Genomic DNA, 26,463 nt, shown 5'->3' with positions numbered 1-26,463 from the left:
ACGCATGGTGAAGTGTTGCTGGGAAACGAGGGAGAGGCTCAGAAGCTTTTAATTGGCCACGGCGGTCAGTCGCATCTTGACAGCGTATGAAAATGCATAGAGGCTTGTCCCAAGAGCTTCTTAATATGCAGCAAATATGTCAATGAACGCGCGGTGCATATTTCGGGTCCTTAACGTGATTTATGGTCGCTGTTGTAGATTGCAATAAAAAAAAAAATTTTTTAAGACATGATTTTGTCTTTCTCTTGGAAAGTAAAAGTCATGATCATGGATGGATCCATGGATCTTATTACCCAGATTCACCTGGGTCCCCGGTTTTGCTGTACGTTGATTTAAAAAAAAAAAAAAAAAAAGTTATGGTTGTGGGTTGTGGGTTGTGGGTCGGTTGTCTGCATTAATTATATCTATATATAAACAAATCCGCATTTTAAATCCCGCAGCACCACACTAAAAAGTAGCCTAATTCTGGAGGAAACCCACAGATCTGGTGACACCGGATGCTCCGGTTGTCCTGGTAATGACAGCCAGATGGCCGAGTCCTGTGGAGGGAGCAGGCCCACTTTGGGGCAGTCGAAACAGACCCTGTGCAGCAGCTTGGCTCCTTTCTGTTGTGGGTCTTCCATGGTGGCGAAGCAGAGCGCTCGCGTTGAAGATGGCGCGACGGTGTCTGTGGTGATAGAGCTATTTCCTCTGTTTCTGCTGTTGCTGTAACTTTTCCCAGTTTCTGATGTGATTTGAGAGTCTGATGGATATCCTGTCATAAAAATAGAAGCATTTCCCAGGACTCAGTCTGTGTGTGCATCCTTTGACTGGGACATGTTTATTGAATGCATTTTGTTATTACGATTTATCATGATAATAATTAAGGTATTGAACTCCTGCCAGACATTTCCACGTGGTGGCCCCTTCCTCTGTACAAAGAGAATGTTCGTTTTGCAGTGCATTACCTGCAGTGCCTAGTTTGTTTTATTGCCATTTTTCAGTATCTGATCTTATCATCACCTGTATATGAACGTGCCTGCTCTGTTTGGCTCAGGAGCATTTTTCCCCTCTTAAGTTAGTAATAAAGAGCAGATGAGTGTTTGGAGGCATTTATCAGTTCAGCAGCATCTCGTTCAGGCTGTGTGGCAGACCTGACTCTGGACAGGGAGCAGAGAGGCTGGGCATGGGGTGGGGGGGGGGGCGTGGGCGTGAGGGGGGGCAGCCTGGTAATGTCTGGAGCTCTGGTGTGAAAGGCTGGGGAGATGCTTCAGCTGTGTAGTCACACTGCCCCCCACCCCCCACCCCACCCCACCCCAGCACAGACAGCGCTGAGATGACCTCATCTCTCAGGATTTCCACCTGGATGGTCTGTATTTACAGATGAGCCACTGGGGAAAGCCAACATCAAACAGGGTGGGGGGGAGGTGCGAAGGGGGGAGGGTTTTATCCCATGTTTCATCATTTAACATAAACATGCTTCCATTACCAGATGAAAGGGGAGTGCAGTACAGCACAGTGTTCTCAGTGTTTTTTGAATTGTCTCATCTGGTAATGACTGGAAACAACAGGCTCCATTTTTTTTGACAGAAGTCTTCTTAAAGTAGAGACGGGTGTAGCACGAGGACTCCAGAGTCACTGCGTCACCTTGCCGTCACCGGCCGTGCTGATTGGTTGATAGCGATGCCGTAACCAAGCAACCGTAACCAGGGTGTGAATTAATGTGGGGGCGAAAGGGGGGTGATTTACCTGCCACTGCTCATGCCATCCCTCCTCTGCTTGCCAAATTGTCATCCCAGGCAGAGATGCTATTACCCCCTCCCCCCCATTATCCCCTCCACCCCCCCACCCCTCTAATACTTAACTCTCATTCTGAATGTGTCTTATAATGAATCCCAAACAAGAGCTAAAAGCTAAAATGCTTTTTTACGCTTATTGTTTACTCTATAGCTGTACTATGGCTGCTGTTTCTCTTGCGCTGTTCATTGCTATTTATGTCACTGCGGCGATGGGTTCTCCGTACTGCGGTGCCAACAAACACCCCCCCCCCCCCCGCCCCCCATGAGTGGTTTCAACAACCCCCCCAGCAGCCCCCCCCCCATATGTTTTCTTCACAGGTCACACCCCGCTTGTAATCTCTGTTCTGTTTATAACAGTCATGAAAGGCTGTGCTATTATGTGGTTTGTGGTGGTGTGGCAGAACTGTTAGTGGGGAAGAGCTCCTGTACACTCATAAAGTCCCCCCCCCACCCCACCAACTCACTCCCCGCCCCTCGCTCCAGTCCTTGCTGGTTTCAATTTTGAAAAGTGTCTGGGCGGGGGGGAAAAAAAGGAAAGATTCATGCTTAGAGCTAAGAAAGATGGTTTGTGTTGACATCATTTTATGAAGACACTTTTATGTCTGTTCCGCCTTCTTGAATTCCTCTCCATCGTGCCATTCATATTTTCTCCCATAATGCATCTTTTTCATGTCTTTCATCTCGATAGTCGTACATCACGTCCGCTGAGACCACGACGCACTGTAATAAGACTTTACCATGGATACCTCTGAGCACAGGCTTAAAAACAGCCTGAAGATATCCTTCAGAAACAGTGGACTTTTGAGTCTATTGTCACTCAAGTCCTGGATCTTAAAGCTTGTGCATTTTATTGCTGAACGACTAGTGTGTGCATTCATTTATGATTGCCAAATTTGTAATTTGTTTTGGTGATCTGGAGGTTGAAAAATAAATGTACGTTGTCCCAGAGTCAGCGGTGTTCGTACGATAGAGACGTTGTCCGTATTTCAACATTCCCAAACCTAGAATTACCGGCCTGCCCCCTCGTAAACACACGGTGAACTCTCCGAGAAGGCCAGAGGAGGGCGGGGCGCTTGTAATGCTCCAGTTGTAAGAAACGTGCCTTATTTCAAAAAAGAACAATTTCTGCGAGGAACCGCTCGGAATAGCATCGACTACCAGTGCTTAATCAAATGTGTTTATGAAACATTTCTCTGGGTGTGTGTGTCACGCTGCCAAGCCTCCTCTATCCTCCCCAGGCCTTTATGCTGCAGCTTGAGTTTGTGAATGTGCGCCACACATTTAGTGAAAGATTAAACGAGTACACGAGTAGCGACTGCAATATTGATGCCATATCAAACACAGAGGTATTTATAACTTCAAAAGTGGTCTTAGCGCAGATCAGTTTCAATTAGGCTGGATTGTATTTGAATGAAGTGCAAAGCAGTAAATGCTATATGGAGGAATGGGAACCAAAACAAAAGATCCTAAACATTTCCAGCAGATGTGACCTCTAATTACTGGTCTTTACATTGTGTGTGTGTGTGTGTGTGTGTGTGCACGTGTGTGTGCATATGTGTGCGTGTGTGTGTGTGTGCATATGTGTGTGTGTGTGCATATGTGTGCGTGTGTGTGTGTGTGCATATGTGTGTGTGTGTGTGTGTGTGCACATGTGTGCGTGTGTGTGTGTGTGTGTGTGTGCACGTGTGTGTGTGTGTGTGTGTGCACATGTGTGCGTGGGTGTGTAATATCAAACACATGAAATATAACATCAGTCAAATAGATATGACAGAATAGTCTACTAAAAATACGCAGTCTAATATTGCTTCCATAATACCATCAGTAGTGTGGATAGTTTTGTAGATTATGTTAGTGTTGGCATGAACTGTACATTTTAAGTAGCTCTTATGCAAATTGTTTGATGTGCTAAACGATCTCTTTTGTTGTGTATATAATTTTTAACCTTAAGAGACGTCTAAATGAACATAAGATAAATAAATAACTGCAGTATTGTCAATAAGAGATGAGAGTTTATGTTTTTTTTCAGGTTTGTCAGGTGGTTCTCTGGCCACGCATGCTGGAGTTATTTGCTAAATTGTTTAATTAACCCTGTGGGCTCCCGGCCCACTCCACAGACCCGTTATAATTACACCGCGTGCGGAGAGAGAATTCGCCCGGGACGTATAAGTAAGCCTTTGTGCTTCCCGTCGAATCTGCCTCAATTACAGGAAGTGTTCAAATTAACACGACAAAAGCCCTCCCTCGCATCTCTTCTGTGGTAGCCCGCCCCCCTCCCCCCCCATCTGCATCCGATGTGCTTTAATTACGACATCTTCGACTGAGCCCAACGCACAAATCACGAAATCGCTCGAGTGGGGGGGGGGGCGAGGAAAGGAACATGGCCGCTCCCCGGCACGCTCCCAGCGAAGGAGCGATGAGACCTGGAACAGAGAGGACGATACGCATCTAATTATCTCTGCGGTGTGCTTAACGGCTCAATTAGTCCTGGCAGCGCAGAGGGCGGGGGGGGTCATGGGGGGGGGGGTGGAGCAGATAGAGGGAATTAGAGGTGGGATCTATTGGGGGTGGGGGGGGGCGTGGAGTACAGGGGGGGGCCACAGTAAAGTCAAAAACTCATTTCCATTGTGTGGTTCGTGATGGTATGCGGTGGCAGTCGAGGCAAGATGACTTCACAGCCGTGTAAATGCAGTCAAAAGGATGGCTGCACTACAAACTTACAGTCTAAAAACAACTACAAAAAAATAATATCATAAAACAAATTACATCCATTTTTTGCTTCAGAGTGTGAGTGTGAGTGTGAGTGTGAGTGTGAGTGTGTGTGTGTGTGTGTGAGTGTGTGCGCGTGAGCGTGAGCGTGCGAGTGCGAGTGCGCGTGCGCGTGCGCGAGTGTGTGCGTGTGCGTGCGTGTGTGTGTGCGTGTGTGTGTGTGTGTTTTCTAGGCGCTCCCCCACTGAACAGCTGGAGGGTCTGTTCCTTCGGGCTGCACTAAGATGGACACCATGGCGATAACGAGCTATTTTGGGGGGTGGGGGATTATTAATTGCTATTGTGTGAAGTGGATCCGTGCTTTGTGTGGCTGGAAGTCATTTGGGCCCTGCAGGAAATCAAACTTTATTTTATTTCCATGTGATTAACTCTGCTTGTGATTTGAAGACGGGCCCCATGTTATTCCTCCTAATTAAAATAATTAAGACAAGGGCTAATATCTCAAAAAAGTAATTGGTTTGCCTGCTATAAAAGAGCCAATTTATTCCCCGCCCCCCATCTTACCCAGTCCGCCCCCCCACCCCCTCACAATTACCCTGAGCTAAACACAATTATCGTTGTGCTTTCCAAAATCTTATTTTTTTTCATAACATACCTCATGGGGAATTGACTGATTGTTGAAATGAAGTTTTCCTGAATTGCTCGTTGTAATGAAGTATTTTCTGTGAAGTTTCAGAACTTTGAGCAGATATGACTCGCTCTTATTTTGAACTTTGAGCAGATATGACTCGCTCTTATTTTGAACTTTGAGCAGATATGACTCGCTCTTATTTTGAACTTTGAGCAGATATGACTCGCTCTTATTTTGAACTTTGAGCAGATATGACTTGCTCTTATTTTGGACTTTGAGCAGATACGACTTGCTCTTATTGGAGATTACCCAGCAGAGTAGCTTTCTAGGAGTTACGCAAGGCAGTTGAAGCTCAATAAATTGCTTAGATTATTTAAATAATAAACTATTCACATTACCTATCAGAAGCAAGGCACTGTAGGTTATCCGCTGAACTTTGAAAGAGTCCTTAAGAAATATAGGGCAACTTTCTCTTGAGCTAACCTGGTAGATTTGGCAGGAATGTTTCCATGTCAACAAGGGAGGTTTGAGCAGAAATCTCCGTTTCAGTTAATCCAAGCGGAGATTTAAGAGCTCTGCCGTCCTCACTTAGTCAAAATGACATTCTGGGGGGCCGAAAATAGAGTCTCCGAATTACACTCAGCTAATTGGAGCGAAAATATTTTGGAGGAGTGTTTCTTCTGTTTAACAACCCTGCTGCTCCCAACACAAACGTTTTCCTGAATTTTATACAGTTTTTGCTCACATGAATCTGTGATTCTCTTTTTCTCCCTCCCTTTCTCCCTCCCTCTTTCGGTCCCTCTCCCTGCCCCCCGTTTTCCCGCTTTTTCTATTTCTCTCTCCCTCGCTCTCTCCCCCTCTCTTTCTCTCGTCCTCTCTCCTCCCCCCTCCCACACCCTGCCCCCCCCCCCCCACACACACTCCCCCGCCGCAGATGCAGCAGCTGTTCTACGAGAACTACGAGCACAACAAGAAGGGCTTCATCCAGGAGCTGCAGAGCAGCAAGATCCACAACGCCATCACCCTGCACCCCAACAAGCGGCCGGCCTACCAGTACCGGCTGCACGGCTACATGCTGAGCCGGCGCCTTAGCGCGCTGCGCCACCGGACCGTCCGGCTGCACCGCGAGGGCGTGGCCATGAGCCGGCTGACCGGCACCGAGCCGCGCCCGGAGGACCAGCGCCTGGGCGCGCTGCCGTCCTACACGCGGTACCAGCCGGCCGAGCGCGGCCACGTGATCGAGTGGGAGTTCCTGACGGGCCGGCACCTGTACGCGGCGGCGGGCGGCGAGGGCCAGGCGGCGCGGCAGGGCCTGGGCGCGGCCCTGCGGGCGGCGCTGGAGGACACGGTGCTGCAGGTGATGGAGATGATCAACGAGAACTCCAAGGCCCGGGGCCGCGTCATCGACTTCAAGGAGGTGCAGTACGGGTACCGGCGCGTGGACCCGCTCCACGGCGCCGAGTACATCCTGGACCTGCTGCTGCTGTACAAGAAGCACAAGGGCCGCAAGCTGACGGTGCCCGTGCGGCGCCACGCCTACCTGCAGCAGTCCTTCAGCCGCGCCTTCTTCTCCGAGGCCCAGGAGCTGGACCCGGCGGCGCTGGCCGACGCCGTCGACTCCCAGGCCCCGGGCCTCTCCTTCCTGTCCAGCTCCCTGCGCATCTTCTCCCCCTTTCAGTCGGCGGGAGGGGGTGGGGGCGGGGGCGGGGGCGGAGGGGCGGCGGCGCGGGGGGGGCAGCAGCGGAAGGTCCACGTCCTGGTGCCCCTGACGGGCCGCTACGACGTCTTCGTCCGCTTCATGGAGAACTTCGAGAGGACCTGCCTGGCCACGGGGCAGAGCGTCCGGCTGTCCGTGGTGCTGGTGGACAACGACAGCAACCAGGACCGGGCCCGGCACCTCCAGCTGATGGAGCGGTACCGGGACCGCTACCCCGCGGCCGAGCTGACCGTGGTCCGCATGGCGGGGGGCTTCTCGCGGGGCCTGGCGCTGGAGATGGGCTCGTCGGCGCTGGCCAACGACTCCCTGCTCTTCTTCTGCGACGTGGACCTGGTCTTCAGCGCGGACTTCCTGCAGCGTTGCCGGGACAACGCGGTGCAGGGGAAGCAGGTCTACTTCCCCATCGTCTTCAGCCAGTACGACCCCAAGGTGGTCTACGCGGGCGGCTCCCCCCCCCCGGCCCCCGACGGCGGCGGCGGCGGCGGCTTCGTCTTCACCAAGAAGAGCGGCTTCTGGCGGGAGTACGGCTTCGGCATCGCCTGCATCTTCAAGAGCGACCTGCTGGCGGCGGGGGGCTTCGACACCTCCATCCAGGGGTGGGGGCTGGAGGACGTGGACCTCTTCACCAAGGTGATCAACTCGGGCCTGCGGGCCTTCCGTAGCCAGGAGACGGGGATGGTGCACGTCTACCACCCGGTGCACTGTGACACCGGCCTGGAGCCCAAGCAGTACCGCATGTGCCTGGGGTCCAAGGCCAGCACGTACGCCTCCACCGCGCAGCTGGCCGAGCTGTGGCTGGAGAAGCACTTGGGCGTCGGCTACAACAGAACTTCCTCCTGACCTTCCGGAAGCCTCCGGCTCCTCGGGATGACTTACCTCAGATTCTGCGCCCGGTGCAGAGAGCAATGGGAGTCTGTGTGTGTGTGTGTGAGTGTGTGTGTGTGTGACTGTGTGTGTGTGTGACTGTGTGTGTGTGACTGTGTGACTGTGTGCGTGTGTGTGTGTGTGACTGTGTGTGCGTGTGTGTGTGGGGGGGCGCGTGTGTGTGTGACTGTGTGTGTGTGTGTGTGTGTGTGACTGTGTGCATGTGTGTGTGTGTGTGTGACTGTGCGTGTGTGTGTCTGCGTGTGCGCGCCCGCGCGTGTGTGTGAGAGTGTGTGTGTGTACACGTGTGTGTGTCTGCGTGTGTGTGCGTGCGTGTGTGTGCGTGCGTGTGAGAGAGAGAGAGTGTGTGCGTGCGTGTGTGTGCGTGCATGTGAGAAAGAGAGAGTGTGAGTGTGTGTGTGTGCGTGAGAGAGAGAGAGAGAGAGAGAGAGAGAGAGAGTGTGTGTGTGTGTGTGTGTGAGAGAGAGAGTGTGTGTGAGAGAGCGTGTGTGCGTGTGTGTGTGAGAGAGAGAGAGAGAGAGAGTGTGAGTGTGTGTGTGTGTGTGAGAGAGAGAGAGAGAGAGAGAGTGTGAGTGTGTGTGTGTGTGTGTGTGTGTGAGAGAGAGAGTGTGTGTGTGTGTGTGTGTGCATGTGTGTGAGAGAGAGAGAGAGAGAGAGTGTGTGTGTGTGTGAGAGAGAGAGAGTGTGTGTGTGTGTGTGTGTGTGAGAGAGAGAGAGAGAGAGAGTGTGTGTGTGTGTGTGTGTGAGAGAGAGAGAGTGTGTGTGTGTGTGTGTGTGTGAGAGAGAGAGAGAGAGAGAGAGAGAGAGAGAGAGAGTCCTCGGGTTAAGGTACGCTCGACAGTTTGAATTTGTGCAATTTTTTTTTCTTTTTCTTTCTTTCTTTCAAAGTGTTTTTTTTTTTTTGTCAACAGCGTCTTCCAAAGTACATTCACAGCACATGCTGAATCTGTGGTCGTTTCAGCGCTTGCCTAAAAAGAAAAAAAACTGTGATGCCGCAAGTCCCCCCTCGTCTTTCTCTCCTCCACCTCCTCCTCGTCCTACTCCTCCTCCTCCTCCTCCTCTCTTTCTTTCTGCCATACGGATATCTGTTTGTATTCTCAGGAGCGCATTTTTCTCATCGTTCTGGCCGGGCGTCCATCGATAATGCGCTGTGCAGGGCCCTCTCTGTATGAGCTGAACCAGAGTCTGGCTCTTCCTGTCTGTCCAGAGTCTGGCTCTTCCTGTCTGTCCAGAGTCTGGCTCTTCCTGTCTGTCCAGAGTCTGGCTCTTCCTGTCTGTCCAGAGTCTGGCTCTTCCTGTCTGTCCAGAGCCTGGCTCTTCCTGTCTGTCCAGAGTCTGGCTCTTCCTGTCTGTCCAGAGTCTGGCTCTTCCTGTCTGTCCAGAGTCTGGCTCTTCCTGTCTGTCCAGAGTCTGGCTCTTCCTGTCTGTCCAGAGTCTGGCTCTTCCTGTCTGTCCAGAGTCTGGCTCTTCCTGTCTGTCCAGAGTCTGGCTCTTCCTGTCTGTCCAGAGTCTGGCTCTTCCTGTCTGTCCAGAGTCTGGCTCTTCCTGTCTGTCCAGAGTCTGGCTCTTCCTGTCTGTCCAGAGTCTGGCTCTTCCTGTCTGTCCAGAGTCTGGCTCTTCCTGTCTGTCCAGAGTCTGGCTCTTCCTGTCTGTCCAGAGTCTGGCTCTTCCTGTCTGTCCAGAGACGCTGCTTTTCCCAACGCGCTAACGACAACATCGACGACAACAACAACAATAATAATAATGATGATGATGATAATAATAATGATAATAGTAATAATAATGACGATAACATACTGAAAGTACCACAAATGTGCTTTAAATCTCCCACGTGGGAGGAGACTGTAAAATAGAATTTTCTAATTTATACGAAGAAAGAAAAACATGTAAACAGAATGTTCTTCATCTGCAGTATTTTATAAAAAAAAAAAAGATGTGTGAATGGTTTTGATGATTGTATCTTTATTTTTTAGTAGATATATTTCCATGATGTGTAAAAGGTACTGGATACCGACTGTCAGCTGTCTTCTCAATATAATTTCAACATTGAAACACAGAAACATCCCCATGACATCATTCTTTCTCTTTTTGTGACCGTGCTTCACAGAAAAAAAGCATTTTTTTCTCTCCACCATTTCAGCATCGTGGCTTTCCAACCGTTCAGTCTGCTGGCAAGAACAAAAAGTCGTATTAAAAGGGGTTATTTATAATAAAAATATTGCAATTCTACAGTGTGGTTTTGTGTGAAATCAGTTTTCTTTGTATCATTAGGAAAATCCACAATAACTCGTGAGTGACCAATGTGAATTCTGAACGCTGTTACAGTCCATAAACAACAATCTGATTCAATATCATTTATTTGCACAGTTTATACTGTATGGGTTTATTTTTTTGCCGAGTACTTGATGCTTGAACTCCCAGTGCTGCTGTTAGTCGTTTCATATTGCGCACAAATTGTCTTCCACCACATCATCTGCGGCATAATTCAGGAATGTGTGGGGAAATCTGGAACATTAGATCGATTTATAAATGATTATCGCCTCAGCAGTGGAATAAAATCTAAAACTGCCCGTCTGGAGAAGACGCTCATCTGCAGTCACGCGCCACCCCAGCGGAGTTCGTTAGACGCGTTATATCGTTAACAGACAAAATGGCCGCTCGTCCCCGTTTATCTGAGTAACGGCTGGAAGGCTTCGAGTGGATTTAGGAGGTTTCATTAAAAAAAATAAACAAAAAAAAATCCAATAAAGCCCAAGCAGATGTGAGGCCGTGTTTGGCTGGGGTTCGAGGCCAGCCGTCGGTCTTCCCATATTAAAGTGTCACGGCAGAGCGCTGGATATTCTCCCCGTCTGTTTGAAGTTGCGCGTGACGGAAAAGGAAAGGTAATCTTCAGCGGTGTCAGGCTCCTGCAGCGAGCGCCGCCGATGCTCTTCGTCCGGACGGGGAGGACGGAGAGGCTGGAGAGAGCTTCCCCGCCGTCCCTGTCTCTGTTTTTGTTTAACTTCTCTGACCCCGAAACCTGGATCTGGCACCAGCAATAACAGACTCAATAATCATCAGGCAAAAAAAAAAACTCGATTGAGCTTCTTAAGAAAAGAAATAAATTGATAAATTAAAAAATCTGATGCATAAATAATCACATGAGGTCAGCATGTGGAAGTGGTCATGAAAACTCCGGCTGTGCTTGTGATTAAACATTAAAGACTCGGTCATGTGACGCAGTAATCATGGTAACGAACTCTTACGGGTTCAGTATGACCCCAGAAATTACTGGGGATGTTGGGGTGCTCTATTATAGCTTTTTTGCACTGCGTTTACTTTGCTGTGGTTTTACTCAGTAAATTAAAGCAGTTTCACTGCAATAGAGCACACGTCGCTCTGGATAAGAGCGTCTGCTAAATGCCTATAATGTAATGTAATGTAGAGCATGTATATATGCTATGTGGACACCTGACATGCAACATCTCAGCCAAAATGATGGGCATTAATATGGAGTTGGTCCACCCTTTGCTGCTATAACAACCTCCACTCTTCTGGGAAGGCTTTGTACTAGATGTTGGAGCATTGCCGCAGGGATTTGCTTCCATTCAGCCAGAAGAGCATTAGAGAGGTCAGGCACTGATTGGGTGATTAGGCCTGGCTAATAGTTGGCTTTGATCCCAAAGGTGTTGGATGGGGTTGAGGTCAGGGCTCTGTGCAGGCCAGTTAAGTTCTTCCACACTGATCCAGAAAAAAACCATTTCTGTATGGACCTTGCTGTCTACCCGAGGGTATTGTCATGCTAAAACTGTTGCTGAAGCGCAGAATCGTCTAGAATGCGATTGTGTGCTGTAGCATTAAGACAGGCCTTCACTGGAACTAAGGGGCCTAGCCCAAACCATGAAGAATAGCTCCAGACCAAGGAGTGTCCAGATACTTTTGGTCGTGTAGTGTATCAGTCCTGTGCCAGAACAGAGAGAGGAAGTCTGCTGTGAAAATCTGGTTGTGGAGGAGCTAGAAACAGGAGAGACTGACAGAAACTGGGTTTAAATCACAACTGAGCCGGAGCCATTTTGTTAGAATGAAACTTATGCGGCCTCTTTGTGTGATTAGCCTAATGTGCAGCACACTGAGGCTCTGTGGGCCTCAGATCCAATCAGCTAAAGAGGATCCAACTGCCACCGGGCGCCTGCCAAGCCCGTTAATCACCAACAGCCAATCGGAAGCACGGGGCGAAGACTGATGTGGGTTTAAAAGGTGAAGTTCCCCCGAATACCCCTGTATCTCTGTATTACCCTCTCTCTCACCCTCTCTCTCTCTCTCACTCACTCTCTCTCTCTCTCTTACTTTCTCTCTCTCTCTCACCCTCTCTCTCTCTTTCTCTCTCTCACACCCTCTCGCTCCCTCTCTCTCTCCTCACTCCTCTCTCCTCTCTCTCACTCTCTCTCCTCTCTCTCACACCTCTCTCCTCTCTCTCTCTCCTCTCCTCTCCTCTCCTCTCTCCCCTCGCTCTCTCGCTCTCCTCCCTCTCTCTTCTCTCCTCTCTCCCCCTCTCCCTCTCTCCTTTTCTATTCCGTTGCTCCTGCGACGCATTCAGCTCCGAGCGGTACACTAAATCTCGCGTCTGCGGGGGAAATTTTACACAGGAAGCCCCGTGACGCAGAATTTTTTGCTGGGATTGGTCCTTTTTTTCTTAAAAAGCCTCTTAGCGTGACCTCTCAGCCGACCGCCTCAGACAGAATGATGGGTTTCGCATCGGGCCGAGGGTGGCGCAGCTATCTTAGAACGCACATGTTACATCCTCCGATGGGTCTGCCGTTCTTTCTCTGGCAGAGCTTAGAGGTGAGCTGAGACTGTGTAAGGGGCTTGGCTCTGTGTGGGCGGAAGGGGTGGGTTGGGGGGGGGAGAAAGGGGGGGGTTGGAGTGGGAGGAGTTTATAGAAGGGGTGAGTGCTCTTTCAGAGAACGGATTAGAGCTGGGTGCTGGGTTGTGTGGGTGTGGGGTTGGGGTGGGGTGGAGGGGGTGAGGGCGGGGGGGTGGGCAGAGGGGTTGGCGGGGGAGGAGTTCATAGAAGGGGTGAGTGCTCTTTCAGAGTACGGATTAGAGCTGGGTGCTGGGTTGTATTGGGGATGTGGGGGATTCTACAGAGAGGGCTGGTTTCTGTTTAGGAGAGGCAGAGTTAGTGTTTAGGGCGTTCGGCACTACAGGAGCTAGGGGAGAGAGAGGGTTAGGGTGAAGGATATTTTCGATGGGGTTGGGTTCTGTTAGAAATGCAAAATTAGGGTTTGGGCATTTGGCTGTACAGGGGGGAGAGGGTGGGTCAGTACGAGGAAGCGGCATTTTGTTCAAGACAAAGGAAAAGCGGGTTCGTCTTCAGCCGGTTAGAGCTCAACCTTCTGGGTCATGAATAAACCAGGAAGCACGGAGGGGAGCGAGTCTTGCATATCAGAGTAATAAAAGGAGTGACAGCGTTTTATGACACCGGTCAGGATAGCATTTGTGCCAAAGATATATATGTAAGGTACAGTAAGCGAGGCAGTTGCTTCATAACAAGCCCTTTGACAGGGTCATGTGATCTCGCCGTGAGGTCGAGGGTGTCATGTTGATGTCAGCAGGCTTGGCGCGTGTGCTGTTCCCGTGACTTTTAGATTTTTACATTTTCCTTGTTCTAGAACACGGTGGCTTGGAATTTTGGAAAAACATTTTCCAAAAAGTCCTGCTCTTGAAAGGGGTTAATTCCCTCTCCCTCTCCACCTCAGCTGAGGTGAGGCAGGTGCTCTGCTGAAAAATGGCGGCCGTACACCCTCCGCCATGTGAGGGGGCAAAAACACTAGCGGTGTTAACGCCCCTGCACTCCTTCTCCAGTGTAAACCAATTAGGCTAAATTCAGTTATTTTTTTCAAATTCTCCAACTGCCACTGTTTCTTGGTAGATGCACACAGAAGCAGGCTCCCTGTCAGGACATGGGGGGATAGGGGCGGTGATGAATGCCGCTGGGGTGCATTTCCATTTCAGGCGTGTTTTGCAGCGGATGCTTTTATCCCGGGCGACTCACGAGGCTCACGCTCTTTCACAGGGAACTCCACTTACGCAGCGGGACGCGGACCGAAGCCCTTTCAGATCTGAGCACCTTGTGCACGATGGCAATGTTCCACCTGGGAAATGCGCCTACAACCTGGCCGTTAAATGCCTAAGTTCCCTAACTGCTGTGATACACTGCCAGCCCACATTTTATACCCACTTCAGTGCAAAGAAAAAAAAAAAAAAAGAATTTAATTAAAATCCAGACGCAACAGAGTAATAAAATTTTACTGTTTTTTTTGGGAATGTTTTTTCAACATTCTAGGTCAGTGTTCCAGAACTCCGCTGCTTTCAGTTACCAGTAGTGTTTGTTACATCGGCATTAGAGCGTTGAGTTAAGAACATTCGAATCACATATTTGTCATCTTAAATTTTAAAAGATGTTAAGCCTGCACTAGTGGGTCCTTCAGCCAAACCCAAAAAAAAATTACAAATAGTCCGTGAACTTCAGCTGTCCACAGGAGCCTCAACACACAGACGCACACTCAAACAGTGATCTCTTGATGTAGCTTGCACACTGATGCATGTTACCAGTAAAGGTTAATGACACAATTATATGATTATAATGATCTATTGCCAGAGGATAAATTACCTCTGGCCATCGAAGACCGTCTTTCTGAAATGCCACTGCACGGTTCGGGTAAAGCCTGTCGGAAAGGTCATATATCAAAGAGTCGTGTATGACGCACATTCAGAGATGAGGACCAAACCCGCTCGCTGAATGTCTAGTTAGCGGAGGGATTATTGAATAACAATAGAGATCTGCTCGCTGCGTCAGAGAGACCTGGCCACTGTAATCGACTGCCAGAATATCACCTTTTGCTCTTTCCTTTCACTTTACGCCACGCGGAGAAATATCGGCCTGGACGAGAATTTATTTGATTTTCCGTCAGTCTCACTCTCGCTCTCTCTTTGTCTCTCTCTCTCGAAAGTCTGTTTGTAGGTCACAGCTTTGAATTACTGTAAGTCTTTGAAGCGTTCACAGATATTCAAGGGGCATGGGGTTACGTTGTTGCTGTAGAAGAACTTCACAGTTTGATGTGGCTTGTGGCTGATATATCTGAGGGTATAATTCAGTTCCTTGTGCGCATTTTAAAAAAAAGAAAACTAAAATGTGCTACAGCTTGAGTTACAGCTGGCGATTCCCTGTGTCATTAGACCACCAGCTCTTTGCAGATTTTTCTGGAAGTTAATGAAATGAATGAGTCCATTTTTTTTCTATAGCCATCTTGGGGAAAAAATGGAGGAGTTTATTTTATTGAGCGGGTTGTGTGATCTTACGTGAAAAAAATGGAGGAGTTTGTTTTTTTTTGAGAGGGAGTGTGATTGAACTTGTTCTCCCTGCTCTTCTTTCTTTCAGTGCCAAGCTTTCTTTTTCTTTGTAGTTCTCCTCCCTCTCTTTTCTGACCTTCTTCCATCTGTACCATCTCTCCTCTCTCTGTCCCTGTCTCTGCTCTATCCAAAATGTTCCCTCCCCCCCATTGGAAAATGAATATGCCACAGTATATTGTAAATATGTGGAATACTTCAATGTATAGTACTAAATGTATTTCAGTGCAGTATATTTTCTGCAACATACTGCAGTTACATTACATTACAGGTTATTTAGCAGACGCTCTTATCCTGAGCGACTTACACAACATTCTACGCAGCATTTACACTGCATCCATTTATACAGCTGCATATATACTGGAGCAATGCAGGTTAGGTACCTTGCTCAAGGGTACAGCGACAGTGTCCTACTGGCAATATCTGAAAGTGGTAATAGTCTATACATTTGTCCACAATATATTATGACTTTTTGCAACATATTGAAATAAATACATTGTCTTGAAAATATATTTATTTCAATAAGTTTCAGTTCAATCCGTGTGTATTAGGGCACCTGTAGTTTTGTGTGTAAAAACCCCCTACATGGGGATATTGTGTGGGTGTCTTACCTAGAGTCTAACTGGACAGTGCTAACTCTGGCTAGCAGGGAGGGCCTCAATTAGTCAGAGCATCACTTAGTGATGGTGGGGAAAATAAATCCCCCACCCAAAAAAAAAAATCTTTGGTATTATTATTAATGCATTTATTTTGAGGGTGCATTTGGCAGTCTGTTTGTCACTGTGTACATCACAGGAGTACATCACAGAAACAAATCAATAAGACCAGAAGTGACATCATTCCACTGAACACAGTGAACCAGGCGGTAAGTAAGATCGCTACCCTAAACCAGACGGTAAGGACTGCTGATTGATCAGATGGTAAGGACTCACTACCCTGAAACAATGCAGAGACATTGATCAATGAACAGACAGTAAGGAACATTGCTACCCTGAACAAGACGCTAAGGAACATCACCAAAATTCAGTTTAGCTACATTAAAACTCCAGCAGCAGGTTTAGCCCCCTGTTCCCAAACTGTGGAACTGCTGTGTATCTACAGTAGCTCATATCATGAATACTGGATGTCTGGGTCCATATTTCACTGAACAGTCCAACAGAATTAGAACTCTGTGAGGAAGAACCTCAGAGTATCCATTATTCACAGTTTCTAAGTCAGTACAGTTAACGTGCTTTAGTCATGTGCTTCTATTCCTGTTGTACATGTACTGTATTTTTAGTATGAGACAAAACAGGTCAATAATAACAATGTTGTAGGGTTTCTGTATTTCAGAATTTGGTGCAGTGGATAGTAATCGCCTCACAGCAAGAAGGTCCCTGGTTAGAATCTCAGCCAGGGCCTTCCTGTGTGGAGTTTCCATGGACTCCCACAGTCTAAAGACATGCAGGTGGGCTAACTGGAGGAAGTAAATTGCCCGTAGGTTTGAATGTGTGAGTGAATGATGGTATGTGTGCCCAGCTTGTCGACTGGTGTGTTCCTGCCTCTCGCCCAATGTATCCTCCAGCAAACCCCCCCCCCCCCCCATGACCCCCATAACCCCCATAACCCGGAAGAGGAACCCGGAATAATTGGGTTAGATAATGGATGGATGGTTATGTCATCCAGTATTATTACAATGTTGTCACAGAAAAGGAAGCGCTCAAACTATGGAGAGAAATATGTCTCAATATTATTGACAAATACATTTGTTTATCATGAAGCATAAATAAGAGACAAGTCATAAATGTGTTTTACTATCAAGAGAAACTCTCTCTCAACTAGTGCCTTGTAAATTGTCATGTACTCATCACTGGATTCAAATACAACACTTCACAAACCAATTTTACATTTGGGAATGTCTTATTGCAAAAAATTCACATGGAAATTGGGAACATACTTTGGTGCAAAAGGAAAAAGATGTATTCACAAATACGTATGCATTTGTACAAATCAGTGGACATTCATTTAAATGACAATTTACAAGATACAAGTTGTTGATTTGTTTGTGGATAGTAAAACCCATTTGTGACTTGTCTCTTATTTATGGATCATGATACACGCGTTTGTCAATATTATTGAGACTAACGTCTCTCCGTATCAAACTGTGCTTTCTGTTCCCTTTTCCAGCTTCAGTGCACTGTCACTACTGAGCACCTGACGCCTGCAATGCAAGTCTCACTTTGACTGGGCTCCCACACAGCCAAGACTGACCTCGCCTGACAGGCAGGTGAATATTGATCCAAGAAAAAAAAGCCTTTTTGTCATGGGGGGGAGGGGAGGGGGGGGGCGTTTGTATTGCTTCAAAGGCTAAAGTAACTTCTGACCTCAGATTCCCTGCTGATCTCGGTGGCTGAAAAATCGAGTCGTCCGTGACCCAGCTCGCCCTTCCCTGGCAGCACAAAGCCAAATACGAGGTGCAACAGAAACACAGCGGGTAATGCTGTCCGCCATTTTGTCAAACAAAGCTTCTTCCCCTCACGTTCACGTCTGAACTGGAGATAAGAAGAACGAGAGATGGGCACTCATGTAACTCATAGAACAATTCAGCCACCTGAAACTGGCAGAGAAACTTGCAAAGAAATACTCCCAGAAATCCTGAATGTTTAGAAAGTAAGGTTGACTCCCAACTGTCAAATGCAATATAAAGCTCTCACTGTAGTGACTGCCTGGAGAATAGATATTACTGCAAGCAACCCCCCACAAATGAAGCCATGCTACTTAACCTGAATTGCTTCAGGACATATCCAGCGGTATAAATGGATGCAATGTAAATTCTACGTAAAAATAAAGTTGATAAAAAAGTTGTATAAGTCGATAAGCGTGTCAGCTAAATGCCTGTAATATTAATTAATAATCAATTGGGAAAACTCATTTCTGTATCACAATAGGACACATAATCAATGAATGAAATACGTAAAGGATTCCATTCCTCTCAGTGGCAACAGTAGGAGATCCCCGCATGTTCTAACAGAGCAAGAGAACCAGCCCTCCCATTCCTACACTCGACGCCGCGCAGTTGCTGGAAAACGAAATAGAAAAAGTTTCATCCTCTTTTAGTTTCCAACAAATCTGCCTATTATCTCCCTTATTCCCGAAAACAGCTTGACGAGCAGCGCAAATGAATTCCTCTACGTTAAAAAAGCAGGCCAAAGTCACGATTTCTGGAAAATGTAACAATGGGCTCATTCAATGAGATGTAATTGGCATTCAGTGCGATGTAATTGGCTTGCACTTTCCCATTTGCACTCAGGAACGCCAACAATGCGGAACCGGGCTGTTCGAGGAGCTCGCGCTGCGGAGATTCTCCTCGTTCACAATGATGTTGCGGAGCCACGCCAAGCCGCAGGAGCACACCGGGTAAAGTTTCTTTATTTTGTGTTATGAAGAAGATAACGTATAATAAAAATGGCAAGCTAAATAAGCTAAATGCAGCCAACAAAAACACTCAAACAACACTATTGAGATTTTTTATTATTTTTTTAAAGATAATAATACATATTTATTTGGGAAAACCCAAGGACATTGTTGCTTACAACACAGATAAGCAAAAAATATAAAAAATAAAATTCATTTTAAAAGTTCATGTCCGGTCAAAGGGGCGAGTACAGTTGGAGATAAACGCACACACACACACACACACACAGTTGGCTCAGAAGGACAGGAAGGGATCTGATTTAAAGCTTGGTGGTGGGCATCGGACTGTAGCGTCAGAGATGGCTCAGTGATTGACGCCGCTGAAGGGCAGCAGATCTGCTTCCTCGCGCGATTACCGATCTGACAGCGAGCTCCCGCTGGTCAGAAACGCGATGTTTTAAACTTTCTCTGGACCTGCGGCTATGGAGGAAACGGCGATAAGGAGGAGACCTATAAGAAAAGAATGTGTCCCGGTGTAAACCCCCACATCGCGCTCATTTATATTCAGAATTAATCATCAGAAGTTATTGTTTCTACACGCAGCTCTGACAGATTATTTTATCCATAAAAACTACTCTGTTAACAGCAGAGCCAGGATATGTTTTATTATTTATATATCGCACTTCCGTCGCCGTATACATTAAACACTCAATTTTTTTTAAAAAGTACAAAACCAGAAAGAAATGTAGCCTGGGCATTTGTTTCTGCATTTGTTCTTAAAGCCACTGCCTTGTGAATATCCACGTTCTGAACATCGTGTTAAATGAGTGGACCGGGCTGGCTCGATCTCAGAGCAATTTTTTCATCAGTCTGGGCACTGAGAGTCCTCCCGGTGCGATAGGCCTCCATTTACTGCAGATACATCTTTATGCCACCGGGTCAAAGCCGGTTTCAAGATTAAATTATTATGTATTGTTTTGTACAATGACTGCAGAAGAATGCAATATTTACAGAGGCGCGTTGTAATATTGCGTTTGAACAGGCAGCGTCTGAATATCGTATCTGTCATTTTGTGTTTTCTCGTGCGTCGCCAAAGGAAACACGAAGATTCACATAATATCACATTCCGTCCCGCTTCCCCAAATTATGCCGTATCAAAATGTGGAGATGCTTATTCTGCAAATGAATACCATTTAATAGGCCGACTGTTGCTGCATACCGAATGATATTACCAGTGTCAACAATGTGGGTTGTTGCACATAAATTTTGCATACGTATAAATATTTGTTTTTCTCCGGGAGGAAAAACTTTTTTCCTCTATGTATTTATTTATTTATTTTCAGAACATAACCTGCGTTTCTATTTTAGGATTTCCCCAATAATGGTGGGCGGCTTTGTGGTGATGTCATCAGCCAATTTCACGTCAAACGGAGAGCCATCATTTTCGCACTCCATTCAGTGGTAACTAGGCAACCAACGGGGAAAGGCGGAGGAAAACGTATCTGCGAGTTAACATTATGTGGTCGCAATGTATGTCCTGGGACTTGCGTAGCAGCTAGGTCCTTAGGTTACTTAACGGGAATCTATGTCAATTTGTGTCAATAACGTTATCTGACGAACCTCCGGTGCCCTTTGGAGCGAGATATTGGTGAAGACATATCGGCGCGGAGCAGCAATTTGCGCCCCTGGTGTAAACTATAATTCTGCCTGCACGCCTTAAAGGGATCCAAGCCCGCAGCCCCTCGCGGTCCCCGTGCCAAACTCATTCCGCCTCGCTGCGCAACACCCTCGCTCATTTAGCTGCAGTCTGTTGATCCCGCTGACGTTCGCACTCGTGCCCCGGGGACAAATGGCAAATGATTTGTCTTCTTGGTCGACCAACCGGGGTGGATGGAGGCGGGGAGGGGGAGGGAGGGGGGGAGTAAGAAGGTCGCCTTTGCATCCGTTGCTCTGACATTGCTGTGAATTTCTCACAGTTTAAAATGTATTACCATTTTCAAAGAAAGCATTTAACGTATGGGCGTTGTCACACTGTCTTTGAAAAGGTGAAAATAATACAGACTGAGGTATTTGGAATGAAAGCGCGTTCTTATTTTTGCGCGTAGTGGGGTGGGGTGGGGGGGATGGTATATTAGTTAATAATGACATTCCATGTCCTCTCCTCCCCAGGATATGGATCAAGAGGCAGGAACCGCATCAAAAATTAACGAGGGTGATCATGTGACGTGACATCGCTTCGCGCCGAGCTGCCAGAACAGAGAGAATGCAGAATCACCGCCCGCTCCTCCTTAGAGAAGAAGACAGGCCAAGGTCAGCCGTCAACCCCCTTTCCTCCCGAACTTTTTCCAAAGTAAACTAACGGAGAAAAACGGTGCGTGCTCTACTGCTCCTCTGTTTCTACACCCCCTTCTCTGCCGGTTTTGGGAAAACTTTCCGGGACGCTTATACAATGTGAATAAGCATTGGATCCAGGTCACTAAGAACATCAGTGTTTGTCAGCAGATTTAAACGCATTTCGAGTGTTTACTAAGAAAGGTTTTTTTTTTTTTTTTTAGAATATAAGCAGGCATGGGGATCACGTGACAGCACTACAAAATGGCAGAATGTGTATTTCGACAATTGTACATTTTCCCAATTGTACTTTTATGTTTTCAAAAAAAAAAAAAAAGGCTTTACCATTTTCGGTACACCACTTACAGAAGCGATGCAGGAGCTGAGTTGAAACATAATTTGGACCAAGCTCAGAGCCAGACGCTGTTTAATGAACCAGCGGAGGCTGACGTTTCGACGTCCGTGACAACTTCCTCTGGCTTTTTGACTCCGAGGACGATGCCGTAGTCGTGGAAACGCCAGCCTCCCCTGGTTCATTAAAAGCGTATTTTGCTCGGAGCTCAGTGTGCTCCAGCCTTCCTTATTTCAGGCTAGTCCCCGGGAAGTTGTCAGGATGAGGGGCGCCTTTCTATAGTCTGCCTGTCCTGGCTGTTGAGCACCTATGTAGGACGAGGATGGGGGGGGGGGCGGGGCTAGAATGTATGGACCACGGGCGAAGGCACCACCTCCGACCCGCTCTCTCACGCGAGACTTCAGGCTCTTCGGCTCCATTAAAGCTCGGCTGGGCCCAACGCTTCTGGTGTTAAAAGCGAGTGAAGATGCCAGATGGCCTTTCTTTTCTTTTTCAGCACATGACAGCTTGTTTGAGGAAACACGAACACACCGAGCTGTTGTGGTTCTTATTATTTGTCAGTTTAGCTGCCTGGCAGGTACGTGGCGATTCACAGAGTTTACGCTCCACTTTGTGTTGTATTCCCATTTATCACCATGTTATATCTTATTCCTACAGTTCCATATTTACAGTTCGGACCCCAGGAAGATTAGCTGCACACTGTGTATTGCTAATGGGGATCCTAAATAAATAAATAAATTTACTGAAATTATTCCATTTAGGCGTCTGGATCAAGGGTAGAACAGTTGTAGCCCACCTGGCTTCTTGGGTTAGTTCAAGCAGGTTCCGTTTTTGGTTCCAGACTCTCTCTTCTGCACCCACTCACCTGTGCGCAGGTGGATCTGGCTTATCGTTTAATGTGTTGGGCTCCTATTCGTCCTAGAGGCCTGGGCACAACATCGGTTGTGCAGCATGAATGAGATGGAAGATCGATATCTGAGGAAAGGATGAAAAAGTTTGGAGTTTAAGTGGAAAAAGGTAGAAAGAAGTAGAATCTCTCTCCCTCCCACCCTCCACCCTCCCTCTTCCTCCCTCTCTCTCTCTCCCCCTCTCTCTTCCTCTGCCTCTCCCTCCCATTCTCTCTCTCCCTCCATCTCCCTCCATCTTTCTCTCCTCTCACTCTCTCTCTCATATATATATATATATATATATATATACACACACACACACACACACACTGAACTCCTGTTCAGTAAAGGATCAGCCCCTGACAGAGACTGACGGTTTTGCGCGTAATCTCCGGTAAACACAGAGGGAACCCTGCATGGCTTCTCCTTCCTGTTCCTAATGGACTATTACTGCTGAGTCTGCAGCTCGTTAATTTCGGGAACGCACCCCTACCGCTTTCAATTACAATTATTTATCTGCGCAAATAAAACACAAGTGGAGTCGCTCGGAGTAAACAAACGAGCACTTAATTTACCGAAATATCTTCGATGTGTCATTGTAATTAATGGCACTAGGAGGGATGGATAGATTTGTGTGTGCATCCTTCTCTGTGTGCATGTGTTCGTGCGTCAATGTCAGTTGTGCACGGAAAGATTTAAATATTCAGTGTGTCTTCCACCGACCAGTCGTTAAGTCTTAATTTACAGAAATGTATGTGAACCGGTAATACATTATGGCGCAGTTATAAATGCTTCATATATTATTAATAACTGCATTGCACACTGTTTATTATTAAACAGCGCTGCTAAATGCCTGTAAATAGGATGTTAATAAAGAATCCAAGGGCAGCCAGATTGTGGAAATCCCACAGAAGGTTGCAATATGTAAATGTGAGTTTATAGACTGTAGCCGCAGTTCACGCTGTAACCCTTGCGTAGGAGTTTTTTCAGGATTTTCTCCATCTCTCCTCATAAATGTCATGTTTACTAATGCTTATTAATATTGAAATTAAATTAAACAATGTGTGGGTGGAATGCAGATATTATTACTTCATTAAGTTTTAACAACTGGACTGTAGGCTGTGAGCGTTAGCAGTAAACCTGATGGATATCGCCTCTCATGCACCGGTGTGCAGAAGTCTTAGACTGTAAATACTGCAATAACCGTATATATTGTCCTATGGAGTCCTTTAAAAGTGACACAGTTGCATAACTAGCACCTACCAAAGACCAGAAGCTTACAATAAATGTCCTGTAATGACCTCTCTGTTAACACCCAAAGCATTATGGGAAGGGCAACCACGTTCACAATGAATGGAGAGACCATGCAGACGCATTATGGGAAGGCGGCCATGTTCGTAAGGAGGGGAGAGGAGGTGCAGATGCATTATGGGAATTTGGCCACGTTCATAAGGAGGGGAGAGCTGGTGCAGATGCATTATGGGAAGGCGGTGACATTCTTAAGGAGGGGATTGCAGGTGCAGATGCATTATGGGAAGGTGCAGGTGTCAGATGGCGGATGGAGGTGATTGGTGCTGAGAGTAGTTATGTGGTGGGAGCAAGACTGGGCTCTCTTTAGCCTGCTGTGCATAAGATGTGTTCTCTCTCTCTCTCTCTCTCTCACACTCATACTCTCTCTCTACCCCTACCCCCCCTCACTCACTCACACTCTCTCTCTCCTCTCTTACCTCTACCCCCCTCTCTCTCTCTCTCTCTTCCTACTCTCTCTACCTCTACCCTCCCCCACCTCTCTCTCTTTCTCTCTCACACACACACTCTCTCTGTCTCCCTCACACTCTCACTCTCTGTCTCTACCTCTACCTCCCCCCCCCCCCGCTTACACTATCACACTGTTCCCTGGGCCCGTCCTTTCCTCTTGCGTAGCTGCGGCGTTGCACAGAGGTGCTTTCTGTCTCCCAGGTTTACCGGGGTTTCAGAAGGACACCAGGCGCATCGGGGTGTTACTCCGGGTCTCTGGGACGAATTCCTCGACGGCCGCGATCATTCACCCCGTCTGACAGCTTTAACACCCTTCCGGAACATCCATCGCACCTTCAGGCTGCAGAGCATTTTTTTTTTTTTTTTTTTACAGTCCAGAAACATTTTACTAGCGGCACGCTCACGGCAGAGCAGAGGCGTAAACGCATGCACCGGGTAAACCGGTCGGGGCCAATTAAATCTGGAGCTTTTTTGCTGGAACGGTAAGCAGGCTTTGGACCTCTGTGGAGTCCCGGCAGGATTTGAGATTGATGCTTGACACGGTTGAGTTCTGACAGGCTGTTTTTTTTTTTGGTAAGCTTGTGTGACAAAGAATAAATGAGGAAAAATAATTGCTCATCGGTGTTGTAATTTTGGTGCAATTACAATTGTTTTGTGGCTCCATCTTTCACTGACCTTGGGGGTATTTCATGAAGCAGGATTACTGAGTTAGCTGGATAAATTGCACTGAGCAAAACCTGGAACAGCTCTTTTTACTTCAGTCCATTTTCCAGCTTTAGGAGGGTTCTGGGTTTTACTCCCTGCCGTTGTCCAGCTAACTCAGTAATCCTGCTTCCTGAAACAGAATACAATAGAATGATCAACGTTAGGTTGCTCAGGTACGTTAGAACGATCAACAAATGTCAACCCGATGTGCTGCCACCTAGTGGTAAAACACCCCCACACCTAGTGACAACTGGATGTTTCTCGATTGATTGAAATTCAACTCATTAACTGAAAATTCTTCATAGACCTTTTTTGGGGGGGTAATTTTACAGTTAATGGGTTTTATTTCCAGAACTGACTGAACTGAAACATAGCTGACCTCAACCCTGAGGGATACACATTGAATGAAGCTGAAATCCTTCCCATCTCCAAACATTTCCTCTTCGTCACTGAAATCCATCAGAAAAATATTTCTGTATATTCTAAATTTATCCGCTCCTCCTGTCCTCAGATAACCCCCGAATTCAACCCCTGGTCCTGGGGGGGGGGCTCGGTCGATTCCCGGGAAAAGATATACGTCAAACAAGGCAAGACCAGGCCCATGTTCAGGAGGCTGACAGCTGGACAGTCCATCCCCTACATTCCAGCAGTGAAAGCCATGCAGAACTCTGTGTGAAAGTCCTCTCCTCTTCCTCCGTTGGCCCTCATCCTGGAAGCCATTATTCAAGAAGGCTTGGCTGGAGGAGGTTTGTGTGAGAGAGAGAAGGAGAGAAGGAGATAAACCTGCGGCAAGGCCCTGATGAGCGTTCTAGAGCTGGTTAACCCGAGGTCAACGAGTTTGATTTAATCTCCTCTCCTCCGTTAAGTCTCCACTCTACTCGGTGCAAAGAGTGCAGCTGCACAGAGACCCGTCCAACCTTCATGGGAAAAAACTGTCTCGAGGGGATGGGGGAGGGGGGGGGTTGGGACGCTGGCTGCCAGAGCAGCCCCCCCCCCACCTGAAATACGGCGGATTCATTTGGCTCTCCACGGCGGGGTGTGCTCGCCTCCATTCTTTTTCATTAGCGCCGCGGCGCGTTTGTTTCGGGAGAGCGAGGGGGGGGCGTGCGGCGCTGCGCGGTGATGGATCGGGACCACCCTCGCCTCGGATCTCTCCGGAATTAATCACAGCCTCCCGGTTAAACACGGGGGCAGCTCTCTACGGAATCATTTCATCATCATCATCATCATCATCAGCATCAGCATCGTCAGCATCAGCATCGTCATCATTATCAGGATCGTCATCACCTGCTTCATCTTCATCATCATCATCATCATCATCATCATCAGCATCAGCATTGTCATCATTATCAGCATCGTCATCGCCTGCTTCATCATCATCATCATCATCATCTGCTTCATCATCATCATCATCATCATCATCATCATCATCAGCAGCAGCATCGTCAGCATCAGCATCATCATCACCTGCTTCATCTTCATCATCATCATCAGCTCAGCTTCATCATATCCATCATCATCCATCATCATCATCATCACCTGCTTCATCATCATCATCATCATCATCATCATCGCCTGCTTCATCATCCTCATCATCATCATCGTCTTCATCAGCCATTTATCGCACGTTTGTCGCGTAATGATCTTACAGCCAGGCAATGCCCAGAAATCCAATTTAGCGGCCATTTCGCTAAATGTGATTCTCCCCTCGTTTGTGTAATGGTGGCTCGTCTGTACCTGCTGTGCTGGGCTCTCATTAAAAAAAAAAAGAAGAAGAAGAAAAGAAAAGTGTGGTATTATCAGATTGTAGAGGAAAGGAAGATTTTAATTAGAAAGTGGGGGGTGGGGGGAAATCCATTAAAATAAAAAATGAATCCTATCTCATTTCCTACATTGACATTGAAATATCATAATAAATACACGTATTACAG

The 26,463-nt window shown here is 47.3% G+C and overlaps 1 protein-coding gene across 1 annotated transcript in view; it reads left to right on the top strand.

Annotated features, from left to right (window-relative positions):
• chsy3 (chondroitin sulfate synthase 3) overlaps nucleotides 1-7,868 on the top strand; it is a 154,133-nt gene extending 146,265 nt beyond the window's left edge. The window contains exon 3 of the mRNA XM_064308036.1: nucleotides 6,050-7,868. Within this exon, the coding sequence (XP_064164106.1) occupies nucleotides 6,050-7,672 (1,623 nt within the window). The 3' untranslated portion in view covers nucleotides 7,673-7,868. The remainder of the gene's footprint in view (nucleotides 1-6,049) is intronic.
• The last annotated feature ends 18,595 nt before the right edge of the window (nucleotides 7,869-26,463 follow it).

Source organism: Anguilla rostrata, chromosome 14 (assembly GCF_018555375.3).
Source record: "Anguilla rostrata isolate EN2019 chromosome 14, ASM1855537v3, whole genome shotgun sequence".
In the NCBI taxonomy this organism is placed as follows: Eukaryota; Metazoa; Chordata; class Actinopteri; order Anguilliformes; family Anguillidae; genus Anguilla; species Anguilla rostrata.
This window is presented reverse-complemented; position numbering and strand designations above follow the sequence as displayed.